Here is a 17,486-nt window from a genome sequence, read left to right as displayed (position 1 = left end):
AGAAATGAAGGTTGAAAAAGAGGTACCTGTGGTTTAAAGCCGTATCCGCAAGCAAGGCAATCCTTAAACTATCTTCGGGAGAGGAGACCAAAGTCCAGACTTCGATCACGGCATTTCAGAGGGGCAAGCAGGAAGATTGGGGGGAGGGGGGGTAGTTTCCAGCCCTGAAGGATGACGCAATGCGTCTGACTCAGCCTCTCTCAAACAATAGGACCGTTTCCTTTCCTTCCTCCCGGTTGAACTTTGTTTTTTTTTAAAAAAACTTTTTAATTGCCTTTTATAAAAAGTAATAAACTACGCAGCGTCACAAGAAGTTTCTGCTTCCAACGGGGCCAGCCTGAGCTTTTCTCAAGTGCCAACTGGGTGGCATTCAGGAAAGACCATGGCACGTCACCGAACTGGAAAATGGCCATAAAAATAGCTCGATTTGAGTTGCAAAGACAGATGTGAGTGTTGCACTTGTCACTAATGGTCATGCCGACCGAGGGTGCCGGAGGTTTCATCCATAACTGGAGCCCCCTGGATTCACAGGTAGTCCAGCTACAACTCATTTAGCGTCCGTTCAAACTTACAACGGTACCGGAAAAACTGACTTATGAGTGGTCCTCCCATTTTTGTGTCCTATTTTGATACACCGAGGATGCTAGAGTGTGCTAGGGTCCTTTTCTCAACTTGATAAATATAGGTAGTCCTCGTTTTGTGGCAATTGGGATTGGTCATTAAATGAAGCAGTTGTTAAGAGAAGTACTGTTATTTTTTATCGTTTTACTTCAAGTTTCCTTGGCTTTTTTTTTTTTGCAAAGATTGTCAATGCAAGGGTTGGCCCCAAAGTTACTTTTTTCCATCACCATCCTAACTGTAAGTGGCTGCCGTGCAAGGCAGTCGCTAAATGAGGACTACCTTGTAAGACAGAATTCTAAAAAGGTAGCAAAGGAGTCTTTCTTTCTTCTGTCTCTCAGCTCACAAAAGAACCGCCTCTCTACCAGATATCACAACGCACTCAGTCTTTCTCAGGGCCATTTTCAGAGTGAAACACTCATTTATCCAATGGGGCCCTTTCCTTCCCATGGAAAATCCTGCTTCAAGCCTCTGGTGGGGAAAAAATAATAATCTAATTTTGCAATTTTGCAACTCCAAGCTTGGCTTCAACGGGGCAGGAAGAGCAGCCAGGAAGAGAATTAATGTTTTATTACATTTTTCATCTGGCAACAGATGAGATCCTGTTGTCTTGCTGCAGGACAGCTGAGCGAGAGAAGCAGAGCCCAGGACATTCAAATAATTTCTTTGGCTGAGCCCCTTTGGGTAAACTTGAACCTGGCTCTCACCCATCTAAATCCAATGCTCCAGCCTTTAACATATATCATGGCTAAGCATTCTGGGCAGTTCTAGGTTGCAAGTCTAGATATGCCACAAAAGTAGCTGTCTTCTCCTGTGGCCCCCATATGGAACAGATAGCAACAGCAATCACACTTAAGACTTCTATAGTGCTTTACACCCCTTACTAAGCAGTTTACAGAGTCAGCCCATCCTCATTTTACCCACCTTGGAAGGGTGGAAGGCTGAGGCAACCTTGAGCCTGGTGAGATTTGAACTGCCAAACTGCAGGCAGCCGGCAGGCAGCAGACGAGCCTGCAGTACTGCACTCTAACAAACTGTACCACCGTGGCAGATGGGTACCATGCTGAAGTTTATGCTCCCAGTTCGCTAGCTCTGCTGCTCTTGCAGATCACGCTGCTAAAATTCGGCCACATTTTTTTTCAAAATTCACGTACTAATCTTACCTATTCAGATAAGAATTTGTCTGAAATAGTATAGGGCAGTGAGGGTTAAACTTTTTCCCATCGCATGCCAAAAGCGCGGGGAGTGCAGAGGGGTTGTTTGCGGGGGTACCCACACCCATAATGCTATGCACGTGCCCCCCCCCCACACACATGCGTGTTTGACCCCTGCCCTCCCCCACCTGCTTTTGGCAAGCGATGGACCCATTTTTCGCTAGCTCCCCAGTCTCCGGAGGCTTTCTAGGAGGCTGGGAAGGGCGAAAACAGCCCCCCCCCCCCGAGGCATCCCTGAAGCATGAAAAATAGCGGTTCACCGACAAAAGCGCGCCCAATGAAACCGCGGTGACAAAACCGCGAGTTCTAAACCACGTCAACGAATGAGCGCTGAAGCGCGCCGACAACAATGCACCGACAGAAGTGCGCTCTAACCCTAACCCTAACCCTAAACCTGACTGTAACCCTAACCCTAACCCTTACTGTTGTCGACGCGCTGTTGTCGGAACATTGATGACGTCGCGGTTTTAGCACCGCGGTTTTGTTGGTGAGCTTTTGTCGTGCGCGCATTTGTCGGGTCACGAAAAATAGCCCTATGGGCAAACCGGAAGTTTGAGAATGAACTTCCGGTTTGCCCGTAGGTCCATTTTTCACCTTCCGGAGCCTTCAGGAGGCTCCCTTCCTATAATCCCCCAAAAGTTCCCTCAACCCTGCCAGATACAACTGGCTGAGTTACCACCACCCCCTCGCTTCCAGGGTTGCGTTTGGACTTCAACCCAAGTCTCCTCCAGTTCTGATCCAATGCTTAACTACTACACCACCCATGAGCCACAGTGGCGCATTGGTTGGAGTGTAGTACTGCAGGCTAATTCTGCTGGCTGCCGGCTTACTGCAATTTGCCAGTTCAAATCCCACCGGGCTCAAGGTTGACTCAGCCTTCCATTCTTCTGAGGTGGGTAAAATGAGGATCCAAAATTGATGGGTGCAATATGCTGACTCTGTAAAAACCGCTTAGAAAGGGATGTAATGCACCGTAAAGTGGTACATAAGCTTAAGGTCTATTGCTATCCTGGCTATATTTACGGAAGGGTGTGCCCAACTGTTTTCAAGCGAAGGAGCACACTTGCTTCTGAATGCATGTTGGGGGCTGTGTACCACAGGTAGGATAGTTATGACTAGGAGAGAATCCCTAGGTTTCATTTAATCTCATTTTAAGATTTAATATACTCAATGTATGAGCCAGCAGTGTGCAGCGGCAGCCAAAAAAGCCAATGCAGTCCTAAGTTGCATTAACAGAGGGATACAATCAAGATCAAGGGAGGTACCAACACCACTCTATAAAGCCCTAGTAAGACCACACCTAGAGTACTGCATGCAGTTTTGGTCACCACACTATAAAAAGATGTTGAGACTCTGGAAAGAGTGCAGAGCAGAAAAAACAAAGATGATGAGGGGAGGGGAGGCTAAAACATATGAAGAACGGGTACAGACACTGGGCATGACTAGTCTAGAGAGGACAAGGACCAGGGGAGACATGATAACACTTCCAATATTTGAGGGGCTGCCCCAGAGAGGAGGGGGTCAAGCTATTTTCCAAGGCACCTGAAGGCCAGACAAGGAATAACAGATGGAAACTGACCAAGGAGAGATTCAACCTAGAAATAAGGAGGAACTTTCTGACAGGGAGAACAATCAACCAATAGAACAGAAGTTGCCTTCGGAAGTTGTGGGGGCTTCATCACTTGAGACTTTCAAGAAGAGACAGGACTGCCATTTGTCAGAAATGGTGTAGAGTCTCTTGTTTGAGCGGGGTTGGACTAGATGACCACCAAGTGGCCCTACCATGACCATCTCCTGGGTTTGAACTGCGGGCTATCCTTCAACAGGTATAGCGTTTCCCCACCTCCAGCCTGTTTCAAACCCCCTGCAACGGACTCCTATCTACCGCCGCTAAGAGAGGTTGGGAAGGGGCTATAAATTATACAAACACTGTAAATAAAAAAGGAAAGGAAACTCTTTCACCCCGGCTGCCCTTACTCCCGCCCACCTCGCTTTATCTCAAACCTCTCGCCCCCAAATACAGAATCAATTTCACTTCCCCGGTCTCTGCCCCAAACGCGGGCCCTCCCACCCCGGATTCGCCCTGCCAGCCGCTGGTTCTTTTCTTTTACCTGCTTCCGAGCCGCCCCGCGCTGCTCCCACACTAGGCCACCAATGTCTCCGCGGGACCCCCGAGCGTTGGGCCAGGCAAAGGAGCGGAACTGACCTCAACCGACTCCGAGCGACTCGCCGCGCCTTCAGCTTCTCAATCCCGGCCAAAGAGAGAAGCTCCAAGTTGGGGTTGCAGCAACAGGCTTCCCAATTGCGAGAACTCAGCCTACAACTCCCGGCACGCCCTGCGCGCCGGCGTCCATTCCCCGATATACGCTGTCGAAGGCCACCGGGAACTACATCTCCCGACAAGCCAGGGCTCTGTCTCTCGCCAATCCAGGCAGGCAGGCAGGCAGGCATGCGTGCCGAAGCCGGAGCTATCGAGCGCTTTCTGGCAGGCAATCATGGCAAAGACGTTTTACTCATTAATAGAAATCGTTAACAGTCCGTATCTGTTGAATTTCGACTCCTGTCATTACCAGTCCACACATCTGGAGAATATATGGCAATCCTTTTCTTAGGCTGATCGAGATAGTCATGTGTAAGATTTCAACTTTATTGCTTGTATCCTTACGATTTATATTGATATTGTTTCCTGATTGCTTATGTGTACCCTATGACTATCATTAAGTGTTGTACCTTATGATTCTTGACAAATATATCTGCACCAAAGACAAATTCCTTGTGTGTCCAATCACACTTGGCCAATAAAGCTATTCTATTTTATTCTATTCTACTTTTTCTAATCTGGGAAAAAAAACGTTTTTTTTTTTTTTTAACTCGTGACCTTGTTTAGCTACTCAAAATTGAGTTACCCTGGATTGATTGGGGCTTCTTCCTGGTTTAAGAAAATACCAGTTAGGACTCCAGCCTTATATTCTTGACTTGTTGTCCAAAACTCTAGTTGACAGGTTTAAACGACTGATTGAATTAAACCCTTTTTGGATTAACTCAACACGGTCAGGAAACAAAATTCGGTTTACACACCATGTTAAGCTACAAAAATTACAAACCAGTTTAATCGTGTTGTGCAGTTAACAGCTGCTACTGGTAGGTTTTCAGTGGATCAGGTCATTTGTGTTGTGTGAATTCAGCTGTGGTTTCAGATAAGCATGTTTTCCTCTCATTGTGATGTGGCTTGAGATAGGGCTCTATTGATGGGACTGGCACCCATGCTTACAGGGCACCTGTATATGTTAAGAGCCCCGTTTCTTGGCTTTACATTAGTTGGTTCGCTAGTTTGAGTTTGAGTTTATTGACATTTGTATGCCGCTCACTCCCTTGGGACTCTTTTGGCTGCTGTATTCATTTTTTGGATGCTTCTGTTGCTCTGCTTTAACTGTTTCCCAGTCTTAGAACTACAACTCCCGGCTGCTACTAGGAAAAGGGGGGCAATTTATCTTCCAAAGCACTAGAGGGCAGGACAAGAAAGAATTGGTGGAAACTAAGCAAGGAGAGAAGCAACCTGGAATTAAGGAGAAACTTCTTGACAGTGAGGACAATTAATCAGTGGAAGAGCTGGGCTCCAGACGTTGTAGGTGTTTCATCACCGGAGGTTTTTTAAAGAAGAGACTGAAGAGCCAATTGTCTAAAATGGTATAGTGTCTCCTGCTTGAATGAATGGATGGATGGATAGAGATAGATAGATAGATAGATAGATAGATAGATAGATAGATAGATAGATAGATAGATGATAGATAGATAGATAGATAGATGATAGATAGATAGATAGATAGATAGATAGATAGATAGATGATAGATTGATAGATGATATAGATAGATAGATAGATAGATAGATGATAGATAGATAGATAGATAGATAGATAGATAGATGTTAGATAGATAGATGATAGATAGATAGATAGATAGATAGATAGATAGATAGATAGATAGATGATAGATTGATAGATGATAGATAGATAGATAGATAGATAGATAGATAGATGATAGATTGATAGATGGATGATATAGATAGATAGATGATAGATAGATAGATAGATAGATAGATAGATAGATAGATAGATAGATAGATAGATGTTAGATAGATAGATTGATTGATTGATAGATGATAGATTGATAGATGATATAGATAGATAGATAGGTAGATAGATAGATAGATGATAGATGATAGATAGATAGATAGATAGATGTTAGATAGATAGATAGATTGATTGATAGATAGATAGATGATAGATTGATAGATAGATAGATGATATTGATAGATAGATAGATAGATGATAGACAGATAGATGATAGATAGATGATAGATAGATAGATAGATGATAGATAGATATAGATGATAGATAGATGTTAGATAGATAGATGATAGATAGATATAGATAGATAGATAGATAGATAGATGATAGATTGATAGATGATAGATAGATAGATAGATAGATAGATAGATAGATAGATGATAGATTGATAGATGATAGATAGATGTTAGATAGATAGATGATAGATAGATAGATAGATAGATGATAGATTGATAGATAGATAGATAGATAGATAGATAGATAGATAGATAGATAGATAGATAGATAGATAGATAGATGATATTGATAGATAGATAGATGATAGACAGATAGATGATAGATAGATGATAGATAGATAGATAGATGATAGATAGATAGATGGATGATAGATAGATGTTAGATAGATGATAGATATAGATAGATTGATTGATTGATAGATAGATGATAGATTGATAGATGATAGATTGATAGATAGATAGATGATAGATAGATAGATAGATAGATAGATAGATAGATAGATAGATAGATAGATAGATAGATAGATGATATTGATAGGTAGATAGATAGATGATAGATAGATAGATGATAGATAGATAGATAGATAGATGATAGATTGATAGATAGATAGATAGATAGATAGATAGATAGATAGATGATAGATTGATAGATGATAGATAGATGTTAGATAGATAGATGATAGATAGATAGATAGATAGATATAGATAGATAGATAGATGATAGATTGATAGATAGATAGATAGATAGATAGATAGATGATATTGATAGATAGATAGATGATAGACAGATAGATGATAGATAGATGATAGATAGATAGATAGATAGATAGATAGATAGATAGATGATAGATAGATAGATAGATGGATGATAGATAGATGTTAGATAGATGATAGATATAGATAGATAGATTGATTGATAGATAGATGATAGATTGATAGATGATAGATTGATAGATAGATAGATGATAGATTGATAGATAGATAGATAGATAGATAGATAGATAGATAGATAGATAGATAGATAGATAGATAGATGATATTGATAGGTAGATAGATAGATAGATGATAGATAGATGATAGATAGATAGATAGATAGATGATAGATTGATAGATAGATAGATAGATAGATAGATAGATAGATAGATAGATGATATTGATAGGTAGATAGATAGATAGATAGATAGATAGATAGATGATAGATAGATGTTAGATAGATAGATGATAGATAGATAGATGATAGATTGATAGATAGATAGATGATAGATTGATAGATGATATATTGATTGATAGATAGATAGATAGGTAGATGATAGATTGATAGATAGATAGATGATATTGATAGATAGATAGATAGATGATAGATAGATGATAGATAGATGTTAGATAGATAGATAGATTGATTGATTGATAGATAGATGATAGATTGATAGATTGATAGATAGATAGATAGATGATATTGATAGATAGATAGATAGATGATAGATAGATAGATGATAGATAGATAGATGATAGATAGATAGATGATAGATAGATGTTAGATAGATAGATAGATGTTAGATAGATGATAGATAGATAGATAGATAGATAGATAGATAGATAGATAGATGATAGATAGATGATAGATAGATAGATAGATAGATAGATAGATAGATAGATAGATAGATAGATGTTAGATAGATGATAGATAGATGATAGATTGATAGATGATAGATAGATAGATGATAGATTGATAGATGGATGATATAGATAGATAGATAGATAGATAGATAGATAGATAGATAGATAGATGTTAGATAGATAGATTGATTGATAGATAGATCGATGATAGATTGATAGATGATAGATAGATAGATAGGATAGATTGATAGATAGATGATATAGATAGATAGATAGATAGATAGATAGATAGATAGATAGATAGATAGATAGATGATAGATAAATAGATAGATAGATAGATGTTAGATAGATAGATTGATTGATTGATAGATAGATAGATGATAGATTGATAGATAGATTGATATTGATAGATAGATAGATGATAGACAGATAGATGATAGATAGATGATAGATAGATAGATAGATAGATAGATGATAGATAGATAGATAGATAGATAGATAGATAGATAGATAGATAGATAGATAGATAGATAGATAGATAGGTGATAGATAGATAGAATTCTTTATTGGCCAAGTGTGATTGGACACACAAGGAATTTGTCTTTGGTGCATATGATCTCAGTCTACATAAAAAGACATAGGGGGTTGGACTAGAAGACTTCCAAGGTCCCTTCCAACTGTGTTATTCTTACTATAACTGCTAACCACCCAGAGTCACTTGGCTGAGATGGGAGGCGGTAGATACTGAATAAATAAACAAGCAAGTGAGTCCTGCATAGGATCTTTGCGGTCATAGATCGAAACTCCTTCTCCGGCATCATCTGCCTCGTGCCTTCCTTGAGACCCCTCCCCCCTCCACTTCCTAAACTTTGGATTCTTCCCACCGAACTACGCTTCCCAGAATGCCAAGCGAAGCCGGCGCTCCCCCCCCTTCCCCCCACGAGCGCATGGGATAAGCTGCGTGGGCGGGGCAGAGGCGGCGGCTGCTGCTGCTGTTGTTTCTTCTGTCGCCGTGGCAGCTGAAGGCTGCGGCGAGCTTGGGACACCGGGGGAGCTTTTAGGGACCCTGCGGGTAAGTAGGGTGGGGTTCAAGGGGCGGTAGAGTGGGAAAGAAGAAGAGGAGGAGGAGGCTGCTTACTTGTATTTCCTAGAATGGAGCCTCCAGATTCAGGAGCAGCCATTACATGTCAGCTGCAAGGGAGCGATGGTAGAGAATGACGTCGGGTGGCTCCTGGAAACAAAGAATTGTATTGCCTGTAATTGGCTAGGAATTCTGGGAGTCAAAGGCTCCCACATCTGGAGGACACCAAGTGATGGTGGGGGGGCTGTAAACACTGCTGTTTCCTGAATTAGAGCCCCGTTTCTCCCCCATCTCTGTGTTGGGATGAAGGGAACCTCATTTTTAAGAGTTCTTTATATTGTCTTCTCCAGTTTATGAAAAGTTTGGGGGCATGAATAGTGAAACACTGTAGACCCCCCCCCCCAAGGGAATAGCAATCCCCCTTCATCAGGATAATTAAAGATTTTAAAATTTACCAATTTGGGGCATCCCCTTGGCCCAATCCTACCAAAAAAAAGGGGATTGAAGTACAGAAAAAAACTGTTTCGCAATATATTCCTTTACTGATCCAGTTTGTGGTTTTCTCAGCAGTGAACATCTGTCGGATCTGCTGCATCTTAAAAGCATAAGGTGACAGCTGACAACATTAGTCTGTTCATTGCCAAGTAAATGTGCCTGTAGGATGACAACCCTCACAGATCAAGCTGCAGTCCTTAAACACATTTATTCTGCAAACAGTAACCTTAGCTGAGTTGGAAGGGACCTTGGAGGTCATGTAGTCCAACCCCCTGCTCACGCAGGAGACCTATCCTAGAGCTTGTGGCCAGATGTATTGAGGACACCCAGAAAAAAATGCCATTTGCAAGGTTGGAAAAGAATAATCATCTACATTAGTAAATATTACAAACGCCAATTTTAAAAATGGGATTAAAATTGGAGGTATTGCCTGTTTCTTTATTCCCAGGAAAGGTTTCTTATTTTAGTTCTACAAAATATGGAAGAACCTCCTAAAATATCCTCAATGTCTTGGTTTTCAGAGGACTGCTCTTTCCTGCTCTCTGGAACTGGGTCTTGATGTTTCTCCAGCCACTTGAAAAGAACTTATAATGGCAAAAGACATCCTAGGAGAGGCAGGCCTCCACTTTGACGAGCTGAACAAATTGAGGGTTTTGGATCCAGAGGTGGCCCAACAAACCACAGAGCTGAAAGAGGAATGCAGACTGTTTGTAGACAGTAAGTCTTCTTGGATGATTGGCAGAGAGAGCTGCCCCTCCATACAGCAGAGCCAGGATGATGTTGTGAAGGCCTGGTTCACACCGACGGGGTTAACAAGGGATGGTTGTGGGGTGACTTGTAACTTAGCTCATCTGGAAGATGCCATAACTGGCTCTATGTTTTGGTATTCTCTCTGGCTGATCCAGCTTTTCATGCAGAAATGACTCATTTAGACTTGGACAGAGACAAAGGCTTCTGGGACCCGAGAATGTCATGGCTAGCTGGGTTTGGAACTGTGGCCAAATATGGTCCCATCAAATTCTACCGGGTCCTTGCTCTCTTTCACCTCTTGCTCCTGACATTCCTAGCAGCCTGCCCATCAGAGATGCCTCTCCCTATGTGGGAAATGGATGTTTTTTTTTCCTATGGTCAGGGATAGGGGCTCAAATTCTTGTGGCTGGTTAGCTCTGCAAAAATGAGAATTATCTTAAATCTTGATCTCCAAAATCAAGTTACCGTATTTGTTTGGACTATAAGACACACCGGTGTATAAGACGCACCCAGATTTCGAAGAGGTAAGTAAGAAAAAAAAGTTTTTGTCCTTCCCGACCCTCAGGAGCACTCTGCAGGCTTCAGCAGGGCTGGGAGAAGGCAAAAACGCCCCCGTTTTTGTGAAAACTGGGCCGTCTTTCGCAAAAACAGGCGTTTTTGCCTTCCCCTAACCCTGCTGAAGCCTGCAGAGTGCTCCTGGGGGCTGGGGAAAGGCAAAAACGCCTCTGTTTTGGGGGAAAATGGCCCATTTTTTGCAAAAATGGGAGGTGGGGGTGGGGCGTCGGGAGGCCAAAAATGGCTATATTCAGTTTATAAGACGCACCAAGATTTCCACCCTCTTTTAGGGGGGAAAATGGTGTGTCTTATATTCCAGAAAATACGGTAGTTTCCTCTTAGATAAGCTGTTTGAGACATCTGTCTATTATGTGTTTGGATGTGTAGGTCAGTGGTGGGATTTAAATTTTTTTACTACTGGATCTGTGGGCGTGGCATGGCTTGGGGGTGTGTGGCAGGGGAAGGATACTCTAAAATCTCCATTCCTTTCCCACCCCCACTAACCGGCTTTCCCATAGAGCAACAGAAGAAGACCCAGCCAATCAGCTGGGACTCGGGAGACAGGGAATAGATGGGGGCGGAGCCAGCCAAGGGTGGTATTTGCCGGTTCTCCAAACTACTCAAAATTTCCGTTACCAGTTCGCCAGAACCGGTCAGAACTGGCTGAATACCACCTCTGGTAGGGCTGTATGCAGGAGAATATATCCGTTTCTGTGGGCATTGGTGAAGATTTATGTATTTCTAAAAGTCCTTGTTTGAGTGGATGGCAAATGGTCAGAGGCACTTGAATGATTCCAAATGCAGAATTGTGACCTAGCGCTCTAAAAAAATTATAATAGAAATTGCCATATTAACTCTACGGTCCTTTGTCTGATGATATTGGATGTAAACATTTTCTTTTACTGCTTTCTTCCTTTTTGCAGAAATTGCCGAATTTAAAAAAATAGTGGGCAACCTGATTGAACTGGTAGATCAGCTTGCAAAAGCCACAGAAAATGAGAAGATCAAGGTAAAGGAGCATTATAAAGGAATATTTCCCAAGGAGGCTAATTTGAAGGACAATCTCCCTCATTCTTCCCTCCCCGCCCCCCCTCAAAAAAAAAAGTATTTATGCCTTTGAGTAGAAAAGAGGTGTTAATGTTTTGGGTCAAAGCGTTTCTGATCTATGAGTAGTCATTTTCTCTAAATATCTCTGCACTCAACAGGATCTCTGCTTTGGCTAATTTTAAAAAAATAATATGGGGGGGGGGGGAAACAATTAAAAAGAGAACCTGACAGGTTGTAAATCAGAAGATCAGCTTAGAGCCATGATGATGAACTGATGGCACTGTAAAATCTCCTGTGGCACGCGGAGCCATATTTGCTGGCACAGCAGCCCTCGGTAGCCCTCAGCTCCGGCATGCATGCGTGCACCGGCCAGCTGATTTTCAGCTTTCCGGAGGGCTGGGGGAGGCTGTTTTCACCCTCCCCAGGCTTCAGGAAAGCCTCCAGAGCCTAGAAAGGGTGAAAAACAGGCCCAACTGCCCAACTGGAAATTTGGGAACGAACTTCCCTTTGGCCTGCTGGGCCTGTTTTTCATCCTCCCCAGGCTCTGGAAGCTTTCCTGGAGCCTGGGGAGGGAGCCCGGGGAGGGCAAAAATCCCCCCCACATGCGCGGTGGGGGGGTCACTTGCACATGCGCATGTGGGTGGGCACATGCGCAAGCGCAATAGTACGCACGCGCACAGTTTTGGCACACCTTTAGAAAAAGGTTTGCTATCACTGGCCTAGAGAGATACTGTCATTTTGTCATGCGGGCATGGGAGAATATCAACTCTTTCTGCTCGGCTTATTTAAAGCAGGTCTATGCTATACATCACAGGTGGGTTCCTACCAGTTCGCACCTGTTCGGTAGAACCGGTTCGTCAAATCTACCGAACCGGTTAGAAGAGGTTCCACCAGTGGACCCGGAAAGCAGGCCACACCTACAGAAGAGGTTCCAAAAAAATTTTGAAACCCACCACTGCTATACATCGATGCTTACCAACAGGTTTCTTTAGAGGTGGAGCTCTCCTAACCATTTTGGCTCCATTTAGAAGGATTGCAAAAAAAAAAAAACACCTTTGAAAAAATAAATAAAGTCGTCTTCTTTTGCAGGCAATCGGGGCCCGTAACTTACTGAAGTCCATAGCAAAGCAAAGAGAGGCCCAACAGCAACAACTCCAAGCATTGATCGCCGAGAAGAAGACGCAGTTGGAAAGGTTAGGAATAGACAAAGGAATTTCCAAATACATGCTGAGCTCATCCTATGTTTCCTGGCCACAACTGGAGCCCCAGTATGTCTCCTGTCCTTAAAGCATCTGAGCCTTATATCAGGGAAGAATATTATTTTCCTTCTCTCTCTACACACACACACACACACACACACACACACACACACACACCACACCACACCACACCACACCACACACACAAAATCTGAAATCATGCAAGATTTTGGCAGCCTTGCTCCCCTCATTTAGTGCTGTCTGATGAGATTTGTTATCCTATATTAATGTTTCTCAACCTTGTCTGAGGAATTCTGGGAGTGGAAGTCCACTCTTCTTAAAGTCGCTGAGGTTGATAAACCCTTGTCCTAAATTCTCCTCTACTTAAAAAAATACTTTTTTAAAAATTGGGGTGGGGTGAGTCACAAGATATTTCTGCAAGGGATAAACGGTCTGCCTTCGCTGAGTGGAGTTTGCTTCCGAGTAATCCCAAGGAGGATAGCAATACCCCTTAGACTTATATACTGCTTTACAGTGCTTTTATAGCCCTCTCTAAGCTGTTTACAGAGTCAGCTTCTTGCCCCCAAGAATCTGGGTCCGCCTTTTACCCACCTCGGATGGTTGGGAGGCTGAGTCAACCTCGAGCCTGGTGAGATTGGAACTGCCAAATTGCAGGCAGCCGGCAGTCAGCAGAAGTAGCCCTGCAGTACTGCACTCTAACCACTGTGTCACCGTGGCTCAGAATGTAATTAGCTTTGATGGGAAAGATTAATAAAAGAGAAGATGAGGCTATGTTTTAAAGCCTTCCCTTGGGCTGCCTTTCTCAGTTTCAACCACAACATTGGGAATTCTGCCAGATGCTGTCCTAACCTGTTAGGGCCCCAGGTTAGAGAAAGTGGCCTGCTTAATCACATTATCGTGATAGCACCGGTTCCCCTCTTTCACATGCATTGCGTAAACAGGGGAAAGGGTTTGTTTCCCTGGGTTCATTGCCATCTTGACTCTTGATCCTCCCCCTGTGTACATTTTGCTTGCCAGATAGGACAGTGCAGGAGTACTTGCATTTTGGGAGGAACAGATTATTTAACATTTGAGGAGGAAAACTATCCTCCCCAAGGCTAAGCATTATGGAATCCTTGGTGCTGTCTTGTTTGCAAACAACCCAACATCCTCAGTGTGAATGAGTGTGGGGTTTGCTACCTGTTCGGCCGTCAATAGACACATAGAGATAAACCACATTTACACACCAGTCAAAAAAATACCTAAGAAGGAAACTAAAAGACTAGACTACATCTGCTCCAGCAACCAACATCTAGATAAGTAGGGTGTCAGGCCTCCAGCGATATTTTCTTTTGGATCTTTGGCCTGCCACACTTTCTATTATTCTACTATGCATTTTCCATTGTGGGAAAATGGGAGGGGGGGTTGTACGGAGCGAAATGCTATGTAGCCATAACAAAATTCTTTCTAGTAAGCCAAGGTCATCCTTTGTCTTTGCACTTCTGCACCTGACCAGAACTGGATGGGTGGAACTGCCAGCCGGGCAGTGGGAGATTGGACCATGTGATGGACTTGTGGGTGTGGGGGCAAGATCTTGAACTTTCAACTGGGTGGGGAAAACCGGGAAGCTTTCAGATTCGGGATTTCCCAGATGTGCCAACGTGGCTCTCTTAATAAATTGGAACTTTGGGCAATACTTTGCCTTGGACTCTGATTTACTTTTGGATGCTATTTGCTAATGCTATTTAATTAACTATTTGCTAATGCTAGTTAATCCCTGATATAGGGATTAACACCAGACAAATAAGCAGGAAACAATACCATAATCAAAAAACTGACAAGGAGAAAATCATACCCCCATCTACGGTGGCCGGACAAGGTACGATATATAAACAGAGTGCACCGAGGATCCCATAGTTCAACCCTGACTACATATATTCTTTTCTATTGGCGTCACGGTTATCTCTGGAGGTTTTCTAAAGCGCTTAAATATGCCAAATACCACTGAGTTTTTCCAAAGGGCCAATTAATTGCATGGGCTTCCAAACACTCCCAGAACACTTTTATTCCTCCCGCCCTCATCTGCCCAGAGCCAGCCTGATTGGCCATCCCCAGCATCCATCAGGGAGGGGTTTTCTCTATGTTCTTGGAGCCGGTTGTCATAAAACAGCTGCCGAAAAATGCAAAAGAATGCTGGGAGGGTTTTTTTACTCCCTAAATTATTCTGATGAATAACTCAAGAATGCAAAGACGTGAAAGCCACCAGCTCTTGTTCCTGGCATGGCTCTTGTTCCCAGCTGAAAAATCTCCCCCAATTCTTCACCCTTCAAGCTGTCTTCAGCCCTGCCAGCTCATTCTTTGCTTTCCTTGTTCCTCAGGTACCGAGTAGAGTATCAAACACTGTGCAAAATAGAAGCAGACCAAAATGAATTCATCGACCAGTTTATCTTCCAGAAGTAGACCAAGAACTGATGGCAACCAGCAGACCAAGAGAACTTGACCCATTCCTGTTGTTCCAAAGCAGGCAATTCAGACCGGCTGTGAAAGCATCGACTGAGGACACACCTTCCAAGATCTCCTCTCCAATCCGAAGAGTTTTCATTGTCCCCAAGCAACCTGCCCTGGGGTTGGGGATAACGAAAATAACACGATTGGCAGGTTCCCTGGGAAGATGTTTGTGATTGGATGTGCTTCCAAAGGATGAGAAGGAAGGAGCAATTCTTGTATTTAAGTCTTCTCTTTTTTTTTTAGCAGCTGTTTATAATGAGAGTTTACATCACTCAACAGTATTTCTCACTGGGTTTGTGCATCTTCCCCACTTTTTAAGAAAATAAAATGCTTTCGAGGAACAATTAAGTATCTTTTGAAATAGCAACAGCACTTAGACTTATATACCACTTCACCCTAGCCCCCTCTAAGCGGTTTACAGAGCCAGCCTCTTGCCCCCAACAATCTGGGTCCTCATTTGACCCACCTCGGAAGGATGGAAGGCTGAGTCAACCGTGAGCCTGGTGGGATTCAAACTGCTGAACTGCAGCTGGCAGTCAGCTGAAATAGCCTGCAGACCTTGATTGATGATTGGATGGGGAACCACCAGGAGACCTCCATGTGGTAGATAACAGTAATAGTATAACAAGAGTTGGAAGGAACTTTGGGGGTCTTCTAGTCCAACTCCCTGCTCAGGCAGAAGACCCTGACTATACCAGTGATGGCAAACCTTTTTGGCACTGAGTGTCTAAACCTGAAAGCACATACCAGATCGCTGGAAACCCAAAAACCAGCTGGCTGGTGGGCATGTGCTCATTAGCCAGCTGGTTTTCAGGTTTCCAGCGCTCCGGCGCATGCAAAGACCAACTGGCCGGCACATATGCGTGCACTGGAGACCAGAAGAGCAGCTGGCGACAGTATCCATGCCTACAGAGGGCTCTTGTGTGCCACCTCTGGCATATGTGCCATAGGTTCACCATCATGGCCCTATGCCATTCTGGACACACAACAGTCCAATTTCTTAAAAGCCTCCTGTGATAAGAGCACCCAAAACATCTGGAGCTAACCCATTCCACTGATTAATTGTTCTCACGGACAGTTACTGTCCTCCTTAGTTATAGGTTCAGAGGTGGTATTCAGCAGGTTCTGACCAGTTCTGGAGAACCGGTAGCGGAAATATATATTCAGCAGGTTCTGACCAGTTCTGGAGAACCGGTAGCGGAAATATATATAACAAATGTAACAAAGGCAACAGTAAAAATATTGGCTTTCTGTCTGGATGGTCTCTTGTGATGAGCCGATAGAGAAAGGAAGCAGTATGCTTCCTCTATTTAGGCATACCAGGGGTTGTGACACTAAATACATACCTATTTCCCTGGCTCAGCTGATAAAGGAGGAGAACCTTGTGGCTTAGTGGTTAACACAACTGCTTAATATGTAATACAACACAGGTTCAAATCCTAGTAAGGGTATGGTTAGCTGATGAGAGCTAAATAGCTTGAAATAGATCTATACTAGTCTCCCTTTATCAGCTCAAATACAACATTATATATATGGAATATATATATATATGCATTTAAAGTCACAACCCTGGTATGCCCAAATATGGGAGGAAGTTTACTACTTCCATTCTCTCTCTATCGGCTCGTCACAAGAGACAATCCAGACAGAAACCCAATATTTTTATTGTTGCCTTTGTTACATTTATGTTGTATTTGTGCTGATTTATTTATTTATTTACCAGCACAAATTTATTTATCAGCACAAATACAACACGTGTGTGTTGGTGTGTGTGTGTGTGTTGCAAATGGTTTGGTATTGTTTGATAAAAGAATTCCAGCATTCTCCATTAAATTCTCAAGCTACATAATGTTTTTTCAACAAGCTTGGTAATTCAAAGCCAGCAAGCTGGTTACATTATACGTAACATCTTCCCTCTTCTGGACTTCTTTTATCTACTCTTATTCTAATGGATTTGTAAAATGTTTTAATTCCTGCTTTTAGTGTACATCACCCAGAGTCTCTTGGTGGGAGATGGGGAGCCATATGCATTTGATAA

The 17,486-nt window shown here is 42.9% G+C and overlaps 2 protein-coding genes across 5 annotated transcripts in view; one reads left to right on the top strand and one right to left on the bottom strand.

Moving 5' to 3' along the window:
* Positions 1-4,139, bottom strand: part of TNFAIP1 (TNF alpha induced protein 1) — a 28,051-nt gene extending 23,912 nt beyond the window's left edge. The window contains exon 1 of one of the 3 annotated variants that reach the window (XM_087717173.1): positions 3,944-4,139. The gene's annotated coding sequence lies outside the window, so the exon portion shown is untranslated. Of the gene's footprint in view, positions 1-26; positions 122-3,943 lie in introns of those variants that run through there. The other 2 variants (XM_087717174.1, XM_087717175.1) reach the window with 2 other exon arrangements.
* A 115-nt stretch (positions 4,140-4,254) lies between these two features.
* On the top strand, positions 4,255-15,792 carry IFT20 (intraflagellar transport 20). Of its 2 annotated transcripts, none has more exons than XM_087717177.1 (5): positions 4,255-4,464; positions 9,911-10,106; positions 11,618-11,703; positions 12,831-12,934; positions 15,319-15,792. In XM_087717177.1, the coding sequence occupies exons 2-5, from the start codon at positions 9,980-9,982 to the stop codon at positions 15,398-15,400; spliced, it is 399 nt and encodes a 132-aa protein (XP_087573303.1). In that variant the 5' UTR covers positions 4,255-4,464; positions 9,911-9,979; the 3' UTR covers positions 15,401-15,792. The 2 variants fall into 2 exon arrangements, with proteins under 2 accessions (XP_087573303.1, XP_087573302.1); XM_087717176.1 differs by lacking the exon at positions 4,255-4,464 and adding an exon at positions 8,730-8,885.
* The last annotated feature ends 1,694 nt before the right edge of the window (positions 15,793-17,486 follow it).

This window comes from Thamnophis sirtalis, unplaced genomic scaffold (assembly GCF_051295495.1).
Source record: "Thamnophis sirtalis isolate CommonGarterSnake01/CBP01778 unplaced genomic scaffold, rThaSir2_p1.2 scaffold_6, whole genome shotgun sequence".
Classification (NCBI taxonomy): Eukaryota; Metazoa; Chordata; class Lepidosauria; order Squamata; family Natricidae; genus Thamnophis; species Thamnophis sirtalis.
Note: the sequence above shows the minus strand (reverse complement) of the source record. Positions and strands in the feature narration are given on the sequence as shown.